Here is a 16,043-nt window from a genome sequence, read left to right as displayed (position 1 = left end):
TTCCTTCCCTAGTGAAATAATTGTGCTATTTAGATAAATAACACAATTAACCTAAATTATGGATGTCTAAACAACAAATTTAGATACAATACTGAGAATATTATTGAATTTAAATGAGGCATCAACAGCAAAATTCTTAATGTAGGACACCCATATGAGTCAGTGAAACTATATTATTGTGTTTAGTCACTTCTTTATCAGTTATATACAAAATATATTTACAATGCAGAAAAAAAATTACCTCAGTGTAATTCATGTGTTCAAAATGCAATCTTTCAACAAAATATTCACAGCTGAGTGCTCTACAAAGTTCCTTTACTCTGCAAGCCTGCAGTTGAGTGGCTGACATTTTGCAGAGCCCACCTATCCTCTTAAATTAGACTTACTGATTAATCTGATATTCCACCCACTGGTAGCAGTTTCCAACCAGTGGGCAGATGCGACAGACAAGGAGAGAGCAAGTTAAATGGCAGCGCCACATTTGAGTTGCACCAGTCTTCCTGCCTTGACTCAGCAGAGCAATCTACCCCCAGCCACATGAAACACGTCAGGCTGTGGCTTTACAGTGTCCTGCCCACAACCTTTAAAGAGGAAACTGAATCAGAACTACAATGCACAGACTAAGAGAGAAACCTCTACCATGTTAACAAAATTAAATAAAATAAATTAAATGACTGAGTGCACACACATTAAAATGTATAATTGATTGTATGGAAAGCAGTTTAACTATCTAAAAAAAATTAAAAAGACTTAGCCTTTCAGAATGACTTATGAAAGCTGTGGTTTCTGTTTGTTTTGTAGGTAGGATGTGTCATCAGGGTCTTGAGGTTTTTTGTTTTTTACATTGGGATCTCATTGGGAAAACCTCAACAGAAACCTCCTCCCCCCAGATCAATTCAGAGAAATGTCTCAGCATGTTTGCCGCCCTGGAATGCACTGAGTTCATGTGTGAGGGTGGCTGACTGGGGGAGTGCAGACAGTCTCACTTTGACTCGTCTGCAGGCGAATCAAACACAAACACACAAGCAAATCATCTCTGTTAGTTAGTTAAAGGTAAGTGCATCACTGTGGATTAAAGTAAGGGACGTTGGCTTTAATGATCTGATTTGACATAAAGAAGTGAGCAGAAAATAACAAATCAATTTTTCTTATTGCACTGAATTTCACATTTTGTGGAAAATTATTCAATTTCACAAGAAGAAAAGTAATTTATAAAGTAAATTAAATTGGATAATGAGTAGCCCAGTAAAAAAGTTAAACTGGGCTAAGCAAGATCAATCATAACGTGTCACCTCGACCCAAAAAAATTGTTGGTAGTGGTACAATGCAGAAGTCTGTGGCACTGAATAAAAATGTGCTTGCTTAATCTTAAAAAAATTCCGACAGCACCCTCTAGTGTTAGATTTAATTTTCAACATGCTCCTTTGACAAAGTCATCGAAAGGCAATTTTATATGCCTTTCAATAAATGATATGATCAAAAAGTGAATATATTTCAGTAGTAAAACTCACAAAAGGTAACTTTTTTCAGCCTTATTACACACAGTGATACATTTTGAGAGTTTATTTCTGGTCATCTTGATCATTACGGCTTAATTATTGAAAACCTCAAACAAGTTTATCAGAAAATCTGAATATAGCGTAACACTAGTGAATACAGTTTCTAACACAGAGGTGTAATTCAACTGTAAAAGAAAATGTCCTTGTGTTATACAGTATACACATTCCTAATGATAATAGGGGCATAAAAGCATTTTCATACTAAAACTCAGTTGTTTTTTTATGAGCGCTTTGTAATATTCCGAATTTGATTTTGTGAAACTGAATTTTGGGTTTTGATTAGCAACAAGTCATAATTCTCACTTTGAAGAAATAAACCCTTGAGATATTTCACTGTGTATTAATAAAGTTTTATTAAGTAGGTGATGACTTAAAAAAATGAAATTAACTCTTTAGATTTTAATTTATTAAGATGCACCTGCATTACAGGTATATATGTATTGTGTCAACTTTCATGCTGGTGATGTTTTCATCAATTTATTTAAAATAATAAACTGCACATTTAATAACTTATGAAATGCAGCAATTCCACACAGAAAAGTTACATTAATTAATGCAATAGTTCTCCATAAAAATATGTACATCTTAGTCTGTTTCTTGTATTGCATTGCTCTGTATTAAAACAAGATAGCCACCAAGAAGCAAATTGTTGAGCTGCATCTAAAGATAAATTTACATCAATGTGTAACGTGAAAAGCTTTTTTACAGTTGTAAAAGTCAAATGGGACTTGAACTATTTCTTTTTCAGGGTGGCGTGACTATACAAACAATTTCAATGATTTTACAAATGAGATGATTTTGCATGTGGATTTTCTCTAATCCAAATAGGGTCAAAGTAAAGCACAGAGGCTAAAATTGACCAACCCCCCCAACTAATATTTGAATTAATGTTCCTTAGCGGTGTGTGGAGCTCTATGTGTGATGACAAGAAATTCTGAATTGTGCACAAACTTTATATTTAGAGTCACTGAAGTTGTATGTAGTATTATCAGTCCATTCTGGAAAAAAGAACAGCTCAAATCATAAATGGAGTAAAAGTATTACAACACTTGTGTATGTAAACTTCAAACCAGCATAAAATAAAAACAATCAAGAAATTTTGAGCTATTAGCTCCAAAATCAGCAACAATGTGATAAACTTATATGAGCTGCTGACATCTAGAATTAAATTAAATTGTGTGAAATGAAAGGAAAGTGTACTGATAGTAAAACAGATGCTATTACCACATGCACATGTTCAACATATTGTTACACATCTACTGTACTTTCAGGGGGAAATGTTTAACCCTTCTGTTTTACAGAAAACTTACTAGTCGACTTTACTGCTGGTTTCCTTTCATTCTTTGTTTTAAACAGCAAAAAAACATCTGCTGATGACCAATTGGAGTTCTTGCTCCCATGCACATCTTTAAGACACCACAAGAACGAAGTCTTCTGGCTGACTGTGAGCTTGCTGCTGGATATTTGCACGTTATTACCACAGTGCAGGTTGATCTTCAGGAGTGTGGACTCTTCTCATTGCTTTGGGGATTTCTGTCTAGGTGATTACATCACAAGCCGTCCATCAAGGCCAAAAGGTCCTCTCCTTTGCTGCTGGCACTTGAAGATGGATCACCAGACTCTGTGAACTCTCCCATAATCTTGGTCAGTTCTGCATTGGCCTGTTGATCCTGAAAAGACACAGTAATCTGCCAGTCATTATGTTGGAGTTCTAATCACAGGGAATCCTAAAGCAGCAAATCCTGTTAAACGGGCAAAGCTTCACGTCCCCGATCGTTAACTTTAGTCCAATCATTCTGTCTGCTTATCAGGGGTAAAAGAGGGCTTAAAGTGTCTAGTTAGAGTATTCATACCCATACCCAGATATAACCTTGGTGTCTAATGTTTTGTGTGTTCTGGGAGCTGTGAAAATGTTGGGGTGGGTGTAGCTTTTATTCCTTGAGTCAAGTTGGGTTGAAAAAAAGAGGGGAAAAAGGAAAACTAAAAAAAACCAAACAAGATTTATTCTTCTTTGCAATTTAGCTCAGGATCAGCCAGAGTGCTCTGAAAAGTGCCTTGACATATATTCTCAATTGGATTTAGGTCTAAATTTTGACTGAGTCACTCTAACAAATGAATGAGATTTGACTTTCTAAGACTAAGACTTATGGGAGTTATGCTTAGGTTCACTTTACGGAGAGCCAGAAAGTGAACTTCATCCCCTCCACTAGGTCTTGTGTAGCCTTCAACTAGTTCTTCTACTATTGCCCTGTATTTAGCTCTACTCATGTCCCTTCATAACAACCGGGCTTTCAGAATGATGCCACATATAGCATTTAGCATGTAAGCTAAATTAACTCCAAAACTGTATTTTATTAAAGTACATCAGGCTTAAGGAAAAAGCACTCTCCAGATTTCAAGTTCTAAAGCATTATAGAAACTTTGGCTAATTTCCCTTATGCTTAAGTCAAGTGAAAGGAAAATTAGCCCTTATTTGAGTGCATTTTATTATGCAGTCAAATATTGTATGACGTTGACTTAAGCTTTAGACCAACAGGCAAAGTGTTCTGTTATATTTGGCCTCTTAAATCTAAGATTTTAAATCTCTGCTCATGCTGACAATTATGAATTCAACAGCTGAAGCACAAGGTAAAAAGCACACAAAGCATAATGTATGTTCTTTTTATGGCGACTTCATTTACTGATGACTAATACAAACTGCCCTGTGCTGTCACTCAGACAAAATATTCTTTGTCTGCCATAAAATGTGTTGCAGAGTATAGTACTGGACAGATTCTTCTCTACAGAAGTAATTAGTGTAGACAGATGAGTTATTTACCTTTGTTGCTTGGATGCTTATGACTCCATATGAAAGCTCATTGGGTCTTGATATTAATGCTTCTCTGTTAGAAAGATGACATAAATAGTATGTTTTTTTAACAGGTTAAATCTTTTTTTGCTTGTTTGCTTCAGGCAGAAAAAAACAGTTGAACTTAATTCTGTGAAACGCCTAATGGGACACTAACTCTTCTTCTTCATCCGTGGCAAAGAGATTCACCCGAAAACCAGTGTCTGTGCTTCCTGGTTTCTGGACTTCTAGACCTCCCATTAATCTGGCCAACATATTCAGTTCCTCTTTGGCCAGAGGGTTTGGGGCAGCATTGACCTGTAGACACACAATAGTTTTCTCATTTCAGTATACCCCTTGCTGATAGTAAGCATAATACAAGAAAACTTTCAACCACATGATGTATGTACTCTAAACATTGCATAGAGACAACATCTGCCACAAGTTATTTAAACTATTTCAATGTTAACAAAAAACAACATTTAACCTTTGTGTGCTGAGCAGAACTTTTAGATGTGCCAGACATATGTGTTTCAACAGGGCGACTTACACTGTACCTGAACGAAAACAAGAAAATGAGATCATTTACGCACAAATCCATGCATGTTTATAACAGAGCATACAAGTGAGTAAAACAACTCCCAAATCTTTTATTTCCAAAAGCAGGAACTGACCCAACTAAACTTAAATTTAAAATAAATTTGTACATTTAATTGATCAAATTTTAAGAGACTTGGGTTAGAAACAAATGTACCAGCAGAATGTAGATGCTGTCTAAAGTAAAATCACACTATGGAAATAAGCATCATAAAAAAAATGCTCATACTTGAACTGCTTCCAAAAAAAATATAGACAAAATCTCAAGGAAAACTGGAAATTAGGAGGCTCTAAATTTTAAGTAATTATCTTCACCTGCAATACAGCTCAATGTTTCTTCTACATCATTAACTTGAAAATAAAGGATCTTACATGTTTGTCCCAAGCTTTGTGACTCTATTGCCAAACATTTCAAAAGATCCTTCCCGTAATGCAGAACTATAGTTCCCTCCATTACTGAACTGTAGTCTGGTCAACTCTTCGCCAGAACAGCTAAAAATCCTGAAAATAAGATAGAAAACATATAAACATTAGCAAGAAGGCCTTTAGATTTAAAAAAAAAAAATACAGATTTTCTTCCTCTGACAAAATCAAAAGTAGATTTTGATTTTGCATGTCATCTTTGTTAAGTATTAGAAAAACTAAAAATTACAATAGTATTTAACATTAATAAATCACAAAAACAGTCCTTCAGATATTAGACCCAAAACAATCATGCTACATATGAATATGGATAATTACCATTGGATTATAGTGTTTGGTTAATAAAGACAACACAAAGATAAAATAAATGTACTTTAGCACCTAATCAAACCAGGAATTTGGGTCCCACGAGGCACAGGACCATTAGTAGGAAGCACAAAGCGGCCATTTGAGTTCTGCACTTTGTCCTTTAGAAAAATAGACACCTAGCAAAAAACACAGCAGCAGAACATGTAGCGAAAATGTCTCAAAAATTACTCTAAACAAGTGTCTAAGATTTAGAAAACATGAAAAAAGAATTACCCTAATATGCATGTCTTGGAAGAAAATGAGAAGGGTTTGTCTAATCAGTTGGAATTCACCATTAGATAAGGGTGTATACATCTGAAAAGAAAAGAATACATGCAATCATTTTTGAAGAATTATACATAATAAAAATATTTGTCAAACTGAGGTTTTTCAACTATTCAGATAAATTTTAAATGGCACTGAGAGATCAGGGCTTAGAACCAAAAATATTGGTTTATGGTAATTATTTTTAAGACATTTTGTACCTATTCTGGTGGTACACTTAGGCTAGTTTTTGTTAACTTCATCCCAGATGTCTCCAGATATTGCTTCAATATTTTCACGTGTCTTTTCCATGTGATTTTATGTATTTTGTGAAATGCACCAGTCCATTCAGCAGCAAAACACCCATGTAACAGGATGCTGCTTTCCCTTTACTGCAAAGGAGGCTTGCAATTCTCAGCCCTTAAAGCTCCTCTATTTCCACCAAATATAATAGTTGTTACTATGGGTACATTTTAGTTTAAAAATAAATCAGAAGAACTGTTTAATTAATTTGGTATTTGTTCCCAAGTTCACTTGCAAACTGCAATCTGGCTTTTTATCTTGGTTTTGGAGTTATAGCTAAGACAGTGAAAACTAAATTATATATCTTTTCATACAAAAACATCTGCTTTTAACTGTATATATTTGTATGTATATTTTTCCTATTTAAAAAATTTAGATACTTCTTTTAACAATATAAACATTTGCAAAACACATATAAATCTCCAGTCCACAGCTAAAATCTCTTTCCCGTGCTTTAAATTAAAAGGCCAAAACAGAAAGCCCTTTTTGTTACTATGGTATCCTTTTTTCATCTAATTATGTCTTATAGCCAGTATTCTAATATAAAGCTTTGTATAAATTATGGTTTCTATTATTTGAAGGACCACATTTTGTTAGCCATATAACTGCATTGCAGAGTTTTTAAAATCCTGCATTAGGAGAAGCAGTCAACCTTAATGCATGACAAGCTCTGTGAGATTAATTTCAGTTCATGCTAAAGAGCTAAATCTGCTGGCCAGTAGAAGATATCCAGTACTTTATCTGTTATATTGTTATATCTTTTTAATAATAATTAATATTCCATTTGTGGCACACTCATCTCCTGTACCTCTATGAGTTGCTGGTAAGTTTCATCGACCTGGCTCAAGATGCTAGGAGTATCTTTCACAAAGTCTTTGATCGCATCCATGTGGTTGAAGGAGACAAGCAGGATGTCCTTTGGTCGGGGACAGAGAAGAACCTGGTATTTGAAAGCCATTGTCATCAGGTCATAGAGCTGTGGAGGAGAACATAGGACATCACCGTCTCCTCTGTTTTTGCATAATAAACAGCAGAGGGAGCCACATATTAGTCATGCAATTCAGTCTAGTCTAGCCAATAAAATACAAATACAACAGTAGTACTCTAGCATAAATGTCTGACTGGAGTTTTAATCCGATGATGATGTGATGCATAGTATTCACCGTCCCTGAACTTTTTCATATTGCAACAATATAGTTAAATGGAATTTTACTGGGTTTTTAGGTGAAGCGAGATGAAAATTATAAAATTTCAAAAATATATTACAAATAAATAGCTAAAACATAACCCAAACCCTCTGTCCAGCGATTCTGTCCGATGGGAAAAAAACTCCTTTAATTAACACACTCCTCGTTTGGCTTCTCGTTTTAGGAGGGCAGTTATGTCTTGGTGGGTTTGCAGTTGTGACATTCTTTTTCCATTTCAGATCAAGCGTTGAAATCCCAATATTTAAACAACCCACTATGTGTGAAATGTTTAAATATTGGGATGCTGCTTTGAAACCTAACCTCAACTGAAACGTCTCAACTTTTCCTGACCTGTGAAATGCTTTCCTTTGTCACCAGGATGCTGTTGGCTCAGCAATTTTCTCTAACAAATCTCTAAATGCCTCAACAGCTGTAATTATTTGGAGAATAACTTACACACAATTTGGCTCTGAACTTTCAAAGGCAATTAGATGCAAAGGACTTATATTTTGGTAGAAAAAGTCTAAGAAAATACATTTAGGTTTGTTGCAACAGAGTATGAAAATACTGAGTTATCATGCTTTTGCACGTCATTTTGTTAATTAATGTGTTCTAACAAACATTTGATGAACAGATGTTTGTAAACTGAGAATCTAAAGGACTTAAGAGTAAATGGGTTGGAATATTAATGCACATCAGACCTTTTAGACTTTTACCTGCGAAACATCTCGGATAAGCCTGGAAACCATTGATCATTTTTCTTCCAAATCATGATCATGATCTAATTCAATTTGATTTATCATATAAATTCACAATAAAATATGTTATGGTTTGTAGATGTAAAGTAAAAACATGTAGGAAGGTTCAAGGTGCATGAGTATTAGGCACTACATGTTACCATTATTGTAAATTAGATTAATATGATTAATTTCAAAGTCATGCGTGAATAAACATAACCATACAGGGAAGTATTACCTTGTCCATGCTAGCTTGATTGAGTCTCATTATGGATGCATGGGCCAGCCTGTCGAACACAGTTCGTAGAGCCTTCTTGGAATAAAGCTCCTGTGGCTTAAAAAGCTCTTCCAGAAACTTTTTGTTGAACATGGTGGTGATGATGTCATTCATAACTGATCAGGCAAAGAAATACAACAGAAAGTTCAAACAGTAAAAACACATTTTTGGAAAGAACTTTCAACAGTGGAAGCTGAGAAGCAGGCATTTTTTTGCACGCTAAGCTAAAGGTTGGTCGATATGATTTTATCAAGCAGGACCTAAGAAAGCATTATAACTATGTTTGATAAGTGGTATAGCGCATGTGTGTTGTTACGTTGTGTTTGATTTTAGCTCTTTTTCCCCCTCACAGCCCTGCAAGGCCTGATGTTGCGGTTAATCTGCTGGCTTGTCCACTATTAGAAAAACTGTCTTAAAATTTTTCAGGTAAAAGTAAAAAGTTAAAGTTTCCAAATAGCTTAAATTTTTCAAATCATATTAATGCAGTGGCTTGAAGTGCTTTTAATGACACATCACAGAAGGTGCTGGGATAACAAACACTGACTGCATGGAGCATTAGGTAAAGGAGTGAAAAACCTCCACTATGCTGGTAAGTTGGAAACAAAAGCACCCAACTGTCTTCCCTCACTTACAACAAAGACAGATTTGGCTAGTTGGAATTGTGACTGATCATGTAAAGCACAGACATTTATGGGGTGAAACTAAAGCAGCAGCCCCCATCACACTTATTGCAGAAAAGTTGTTTTGAAACATTTGGTGGTGAGCTGCAATCTGTTACGCACATGACAGCAGGCTGCTTGGCTGAGCAGATGATATCTGTTTGTTAAACTTCTGTTACTACATGAAGAGATGAAAAAAGGTATAATTTTCTGCGCAGTAAGCACTAGTGATAAGTCGATGTCTAGATCTATACATTTATTTAAATTTATGGACATAAAAAAATCGAAATGATGATTGAAATAGGATTTCAACAACTGTCTCAATGTTATGTTGTTTTAACATTAGTAGGAATAACTGCTATGTTAAACGATTTATGAATTTATCAAAAGCAATTAACACCCTGAATGCTCACATCCACTAATTATACTTTGCTTATATGTATATGCATATAACTGATTTATAATTGTAAATAATGTAAATATCACTATATTGTATTGTACACATTTCCTACATTGTTTCCACTGTTGGAGCTGACTTTAATCTCATTGTACATTTCTACAGTGATAAACAAATTATATTCTATTGAACAGTTTAGTTTTGTGTAAATATTTAGATACTGTGGAATTATTAATCAAGGTCTTCATGAGAATCTGATATAAGCCCATGCCTTGTCCTGCTGAAAACAAAGGAAGACACAACCACCACGACATCCGTAGAAAGCAAAAGGAGTAGTTTTTGGATTAAATAAATACATTCTTAGATGTAGTACATTGCAATCTAAAAGTCAACATGGAACTTTGTAACTTATAAACACTTTAAAATACAGTAATAGGATAAAACACTTATTTTAGCTACACATCGCAAGCTCATATAATGTTAAGTTTGTACAAAGCATGCAATTTGAGTGACTCAGCCACTTATGCGACTAATAATCATTGGGAATTTCTGAACAATTTCTTTTTCAAGTCTCCAATATAGGTGCATTTAATAAATTACAATATAAATGAGACAATAATCTATTTCTGTAATTTAATTCAAAAACTGAAGCTCTTCTATAGATTCTTTACACACAGTGTGATTCAATTCAAGTGTTTCCTTTTATCGATTTTAAATCTGTTTTTCTGAAAATTTGAAAAACATCACTGTGTGTAATGAACAAGTTCCCATTTCTGAGTCTAACAACTGAAATAAATCCATTTTTGATGATATTTTGAATTATCATGATGCACATTTATTGTTCGTCATACTCTATAGTTTAAACAGCGCATATAGACCAGCTAGGCCAAAGCAGAGCAGAGCATCTAATGCAGAAGTGCATGTTTACACTGAATACCTCTCTTTCTGTCTTCCTCTATCCAGGCAGGTACAGTGGAAACTTTATGAATCAAGAGAGAATGCATTAAAAACTTTATGATTTTAAAAATAGAATTTCAATTATCTCTAATGAAGTATAATTTCGCTGATGTTATGTAACAGCATTTAGTTATAGGCAACAGAAGACAGTAGAATCTGTTCTTAACCCCCTCTTCTTAAAAGTTGCTTTAAGGGGGAGCAAACTAATCCAACTATTTGATCCTATAACTGCTCACTGTCTGACTATATATATATATATATATATATATATATATATATATATATATATATATATATATATATATACATATATATATACATATATATCACCTCAATTTAAAGGCACAGTGACCATTTGATGAACAGGCAAATGACCTCTTCTTACTGCATCATCTGCGTTTTATTGGAGCATAGTGACATTTGTGTTGTTAGCTGAATAGCTGCTAAGCTCTCTACCTTTCTTAGCTTTGTCAGCGGGTATATTCTGAGCTCGAAGCCGCTGGTCCAGGATGTACAGCATTTCTCCGCCGAGGTTGATAAAGAGCAGCGGTAGAGTCCTCGTAGACATGTTTGAATTTGACGACTTGAATCTTCCTATCAAGCTAATTTCAGGACACCTCTAACTAGTTGCTATGAAGGGGTCTCAGTGTTTGGTAAAGCCGCTTCTGGTTGCCAGGCCACGAACAAAAGAGCCTATCACAGAGCAGTGACGAAAGCGCGTATGCGTAAGACCCTCGTTGAACTAAAAGGGGAAAAAAAATATTTTTGATGCGAGTTTAGTGGGAAAGAAATGTCAGCACACCTTTTGCTTATAGTAGAAGGAATTATGATATTACAAAATAATGTACATGCATTCACTTATGGTGCTTTTCAAAATATCAAATAAACTCAACTGAATGCGTTTCCAAAAATTAAATACAGACACGTTACTTTACAAACCACATACGTTGTATTTTTATCTTATCAACCAAGTACTGAACATTATGTAATTGTGTAGTACATAGTAAATGTCACAAATAAAAGTCTGCAAAGTGAGGCATTTGTTTCTTTTGAGCCCCCTTTACTCTTGAATTTCTAAACAAAATCTTGTGAAGCCAATTGCTTCCAGGTCTAGCCTAATCATTAAATAGAGCCCATCTGTGTGGGATTTAATCTCAGTATGAATACAACATCTCTCTGAAAGCCTTGAGGTTTATGAGAGAACATCAGTGAACAAACATCACAATAAAGACCAAAAACTGCACCAGATATTTTAATGAAAGGCTTGTAAAGAAGTTTACATCAGGGTTGGGTTTTAAACTATGTTTCAAGCTTTGAATGCCTCAGAGTGCATTTCTACTGGTAACTCCTAAATTCCTGCAATGACCTTCAGCTCAGATGGTAAAATCTGTAGACATGAATAAACTTTGCCGGGCATTCAAACCTGGTAAAGAGAAAGCTGCTGCTAACAAAGAAACTACAAACCTGGGGGACATGGCATATGAAGATCCAATAAAGCCAGAACTAAAACGAGATTGTCAGCATTAAAACATAAACAAGTTCAGTTCATCTGCTGAACTTGTGCCATTTGGAAGTCATTTGGAGCTTGCTCCATATGAGCAAGCTCCATATGACCTCCTTGTTTACTGTGACAAAATCTACCGTAAACAGTCACTGAAAGTGTTTTCAATGTTCTAAAGTAGATTGCCTACTAGAAGTGCTGATTTCAAAGGTTTTATGTTGTGGAAACCTTAGATTTGGAAATGTCTAGTTCTTCTGCCTGAATTTGTCAGGTTGTAATGATGTGATTTATTATATGCAAGTTAAGTAATGGACTAACAATAGTATTTGATTTAACGATGATTTTTATAAGGAGTCTGATTTTGAAATTATTTGCTCTCTACCCAGTTCTGCGTTTGCCTTTATTGTTCTATCAACATATTGCACGCCATTCAACAAGCTCCTGCAGGCAATGGACAATAACAAACATCCTTTTGAAAGGCTTATGATGCAATAATACAGTGCCTTCAGTCACAAGCTTCTTCAGAACAGTTCCAACACAAAGTCCACAGCAGGATAGCTTTCCTTCCCACAGCCATCACTATCTACTATGATGTTTTGAAGAAACTTGGATAGTTTGAAGTACTCCAAAAATCAAATGTCCCTTTGATAGTAATTAAGTTATTTTCTTACTTTGTTAAACTGAACAAACCAAAGGATTTGAGCTTTACTATATGGCATCATCATTTCAACACTGCTTTTCAAATTTGCTCTGGTTATTTTGACATATTTAATTGAGTTCTATGATTCTGAGACTAAAAACAAAAAAGTAAGACATTTGTAAGTGAAAAATGCCTTTTTATCCAATTCTGTATATGATAAAATATTAATTGAATTTTTGTGCAACTATAGCTTGGAGATCATAAAATGTGATTAAAATAATCATATGTGTGTGATTAGAGAATACAATAAAAATGTCCAAAGCAAGAGATAGTTCTATACAGAACTGCCTTGCCAATTTCCATGGTATGTGTTTGATATTATGGTTTTAAAACACCCCAAGAAGAATGATCTAAAATATACTTTAAACAAGCAGCTAAGCCCCAAACTGGAGTTATTTTTCTGTCAGATGACAATTCTGCACTGTTTACCATTCATTGTAGGCCTTAATCTGAGAGGCCCAAATAGTTTTATCATCGGACATCAACAAATCGTCCTAACTGAACCCAAGTCTATTGACAGGCTGCAGATGATTTAGGTGACAGTGTACTGCCTTCATCCATCCATCCATTTTCTGGTCACCCTTGTCCCTAATGTGGTCAGGAGGGTTGCTGGTGCCTATCTCCAGCTGCATTCCGGGCGAGAGACGGGGTTCATCCTGGACAGGTCGCCAGTCTGTCGCAGGGCATACTGCCTTCATATTGGAACTATTTATTATTTCAGATCTGTGGTCGACACACTAACAAGCAGAGACAAACTTTCTCTTTATCAACACTCTGCAAGAGAACAACAGAAAGGTTTACAAGCAACTAAAAGCGAATAAAAACAAGTTCATGTTGCCTATAAAATATAAAAAAATAAAATTCAGAATTGATTATTGTTTTCAGTGTTGCTATCAAGTCAAATTAAGCTGCTCATATATATTTCAGAATAGGGGATGGAAATTCCTGATATAGAATTATTAAAGGAGAAACAATATAGTTGTCCAGTTCATTAAGCCTTTTTCCTTGTGATTAAGGGATTCATTTGACATTTTGGAAGCAGATAAAAAATAGAACCCCATATAAGCAGTTTGATTTTTAATAAAATATTCATATACCTTGTACATTTTGAGTCTTTCTCTAATTTTACACAAGCATGACAAGGATGTGAAATGTTTAAATCATTTTAGACATGCACATAATATGTTTTTAGTAAAAGCATGCCATATACAATTTTTTTTAATGTGAGCGGAATTACACTTATTATACTGAACAATAAGTGCAGGGCTTATAAAATCATCATGTTACATTGAAACGTCTCCATTCCTGATGCGAATTTCTCGGGCCATCCTGCACAGTTCACAAAGTCCGCAGAAAAAAGTCATGAGGGCGTCGTTGCACACCGTCCCCTGTGGTTAGATGATGACAAGTACAATTCACAATAAGGAACTTGAATGAAGAAATGCATGCAAGTTCAGTTCTCATAATCTTAGGGAAAGCACAGTATTTCATTTGTTTGTGAAATCTCTGCCTTTCATAAGATCTACATATTTGCAAGAAATCTCCCTTTCTTCATGAGACAGGAATTAATTGATTCTGTACCTGGATGCCATACGTCAGTCTCATATGAGTCCTCATGGCAGTCATGCCTCCTGGCACACAACCCAGGCAGCAGTTTTCACCATACTTATTTGCAGTGTAGCAGCTTAAACCAATTGGACAGAGGCAACCAAAAGCACCTGAGAACACATATTGAGACAGTTTGACCGACAACACTATATCTTTCTCACTATTATAAACCATATGCATAGGACATAAATAAATGACCTGATTGCACTCACAGATTAAGCAATCACTAAAGCAGGAACACAAGCCAGTGCTCCACTCTCCAGTCTGGACATTCGTCCCATAGCCTCCTGCACCAGGTTGATTGGTGACCACCGGGTTTGACATTTGAACTGCTGGAAAGGAAAGTTTTATTTCACCCTGCAAAAATGAAGGATGAAAAAAGAGATTACAAGACACAACATGCTTACGAAACATTTAAATATCATCAGAGTTGGGTTATTTGTAGAAAGCAATTCCAGTTAAACATTTTACTGTTCAATAAAATACAGCAAATGTTAGTCATAGGCCATGTCTTAAAAGAATCAGAATTTATTAATCTTTCAACAACGTTTTCACATATTTTCTAAATGACAAAGAAACTAATCTGTGCAGTGGAGTAGCTCTGACCAATTGTGCAAAGAAATAATTTGCTTTTTCTACAATTATACAGTCAAGCTACTTTTTCTTATGCTAATATAGGCTTAACATACAGTTTCAGGCAATCCTTCTAGAAACACCAGTGTTGTTCTATTTCTTATGACAAATATACCTTTAAAATATATGTTGTTGTTGTATATTTTATGTTCAGTAGCTCCAGAAGAACGCATAACCTTAACCCTGGTTTAAGTAGCTATGCTTTTGTAACCAGACACTTAACGTAGCCATAATTAGGAGGTACTACCATGAGGAAGAAAGAGAAAAATGTATAAAGTTACATTAAATTACATATGAAAGTTTTAGTCTCCAAACAAAAATGTCTCTAATTGATTTGCAAGTCCCAGAATAAATAGTTTAATTAAATCACTAGAGAATGGTTAAGTTAATTTGCTGACAGAGAGAGCGAACATGTCACTTACCAGAAGTCTGAACTCCGTTTGATCAAACTGACAAGCTTCACACCACACAGGAAACTGTGACGAGCATGAGCTGTGAAACGCTGGTTTGCCAACAAACTGCTGTTTTCTGAGGATGACAAAGATCTGTGGGGAATGCAAACTAGGACAGTTAACGACAACTGATGCTTTTCTAAGGCTTTTGCAGCTGACTAGATGATGAGCCCAGTTAAGACTGTAAATTTAGAAGCTTTTATCCCCATAAAAGCACTGTTCAGTAAATGAACACAAGAATGTACTTGTGAGAACTGTTGAGAGCACACAGTATAGATGTAGATGTTAGTGAGACAAACAAATCTTTTTCAGTGGGGGGAAAGTCTATAACCAGGGCGATGACTTTGAGCAGGCCTGTCTTCCTGCTTTAACATACCTGAGAACAGCTGAGGCAAGTGTTTGTTTTGGTTTCAGTCGGTGTTTGATGAGGAATGCAGTACAATCGGTGACATGCAGTTACCTGCAGGGGTGCAAGAGGGAGGGGCTTCATTTCAATTTTTAATTCCTTTTTTCAATAGAGGAATCAAACACTGTTTATCACACATAAAGTGTTCAAATGGCCTCATTTATAAGTTTTCTGTAAAGTGGGGGTATGCTAATAACTCACATGTCTT

The 16,043-nt window shown here is 35.2% G+C and overlaps 2 protein-coding genes across 3 annotated transcripts; both read right to left on the bottom strand.

Moving 5' to 3' along the window:
- Positions 1 to 182: 182 nt before the first annotated feature.
- oscp1b (organic solute carrier partner 1b) lies at positions 183 to 11,251 on the bottom strand. Of its 2 annotated transcripts, XM_044118050.1 has the most exons (11): positions 10,992 to 11,251; positions 10,516 to 10,557; positions 8,484 to 8,638; positions 7,130 to 7,297; positions 5,989 to 6,069; positions 5,788 to 5,891; positions 5,356 to 5,484; positions 4,874 to 4,943; positions 4,565 to 4,704; positions 4,378 to 4,441; positions 183 to 3,229 (listed from the first exon to the last, which is right to left on the bottom strand). In XM_044118050.1, exons 1-11 carry the CDS (start codon positions 11,101 to 11,103, stop codon positions 3,110 to 3,112), a joined length of 1,185 nt encoding a protein of 394 aa, XP_043973985.1. In that variant the 5' UTR covers positions 11,104 to 11,251; the 3' UTR covers positions 183 to 3,109. The 2 variants fall into 2 exon arrangements, with proteins under 2 accessions (XP_043973985.1, XP_043973986.1); XM_044118051.1 differs by lacking the exon at positions 10,516 to 10,557 and having other exon boundaries at positions 10,992 to 11,245.
- A 519-nt stretch (positions 11,252 to 11,770) lies between these two features.
- LOC122831678 (cornifelin homolog) lies at positions 11,771 to 15,473 on the bottom strand. The gene is made up of 4 exons (XM_044118052.1): positions 15,400 to 15,473; positions 14,557 to 14,701; positions 14,318 to 14,454; positions 11,771 to 14,124 (listed from the first exon to the last, which is right to left on the bottom strand). Exons 2-4 carry the CDS (start codon positions 14,666 to 14,668, stop codon positions 14,020 to 14,022), a joined length of 354 nt encoding a protein of 117 aa, XP_043973987.1. The 5' UTR covers positions 14,669 to 14,701; positions 15,400 to 15,473; the 3' UTR covers positions 11,771 to 14,019.
- Between the last annotated feature and the right edge of the window lie 570 nt (positions 15,474 to 16,043).

This window comes from Gambusia affinis, linkage group LG05, assembly GCF_019740435.1.
Source record: "Gambusia affinis linkage group LG05, SWU_Gaff_1.0, whole genome shotgun sequence".
NCBI lineage: Eukaryota > Metazoa > Chordata > Actinopteri > Cyprinodontiformes > Poeciliidae > Gambusia > Gambusia affinis.
Note: the sequence above shows the minus strand (reverse complement) of the source record. Positions and strands in the feature narration are given on the sequence as shown.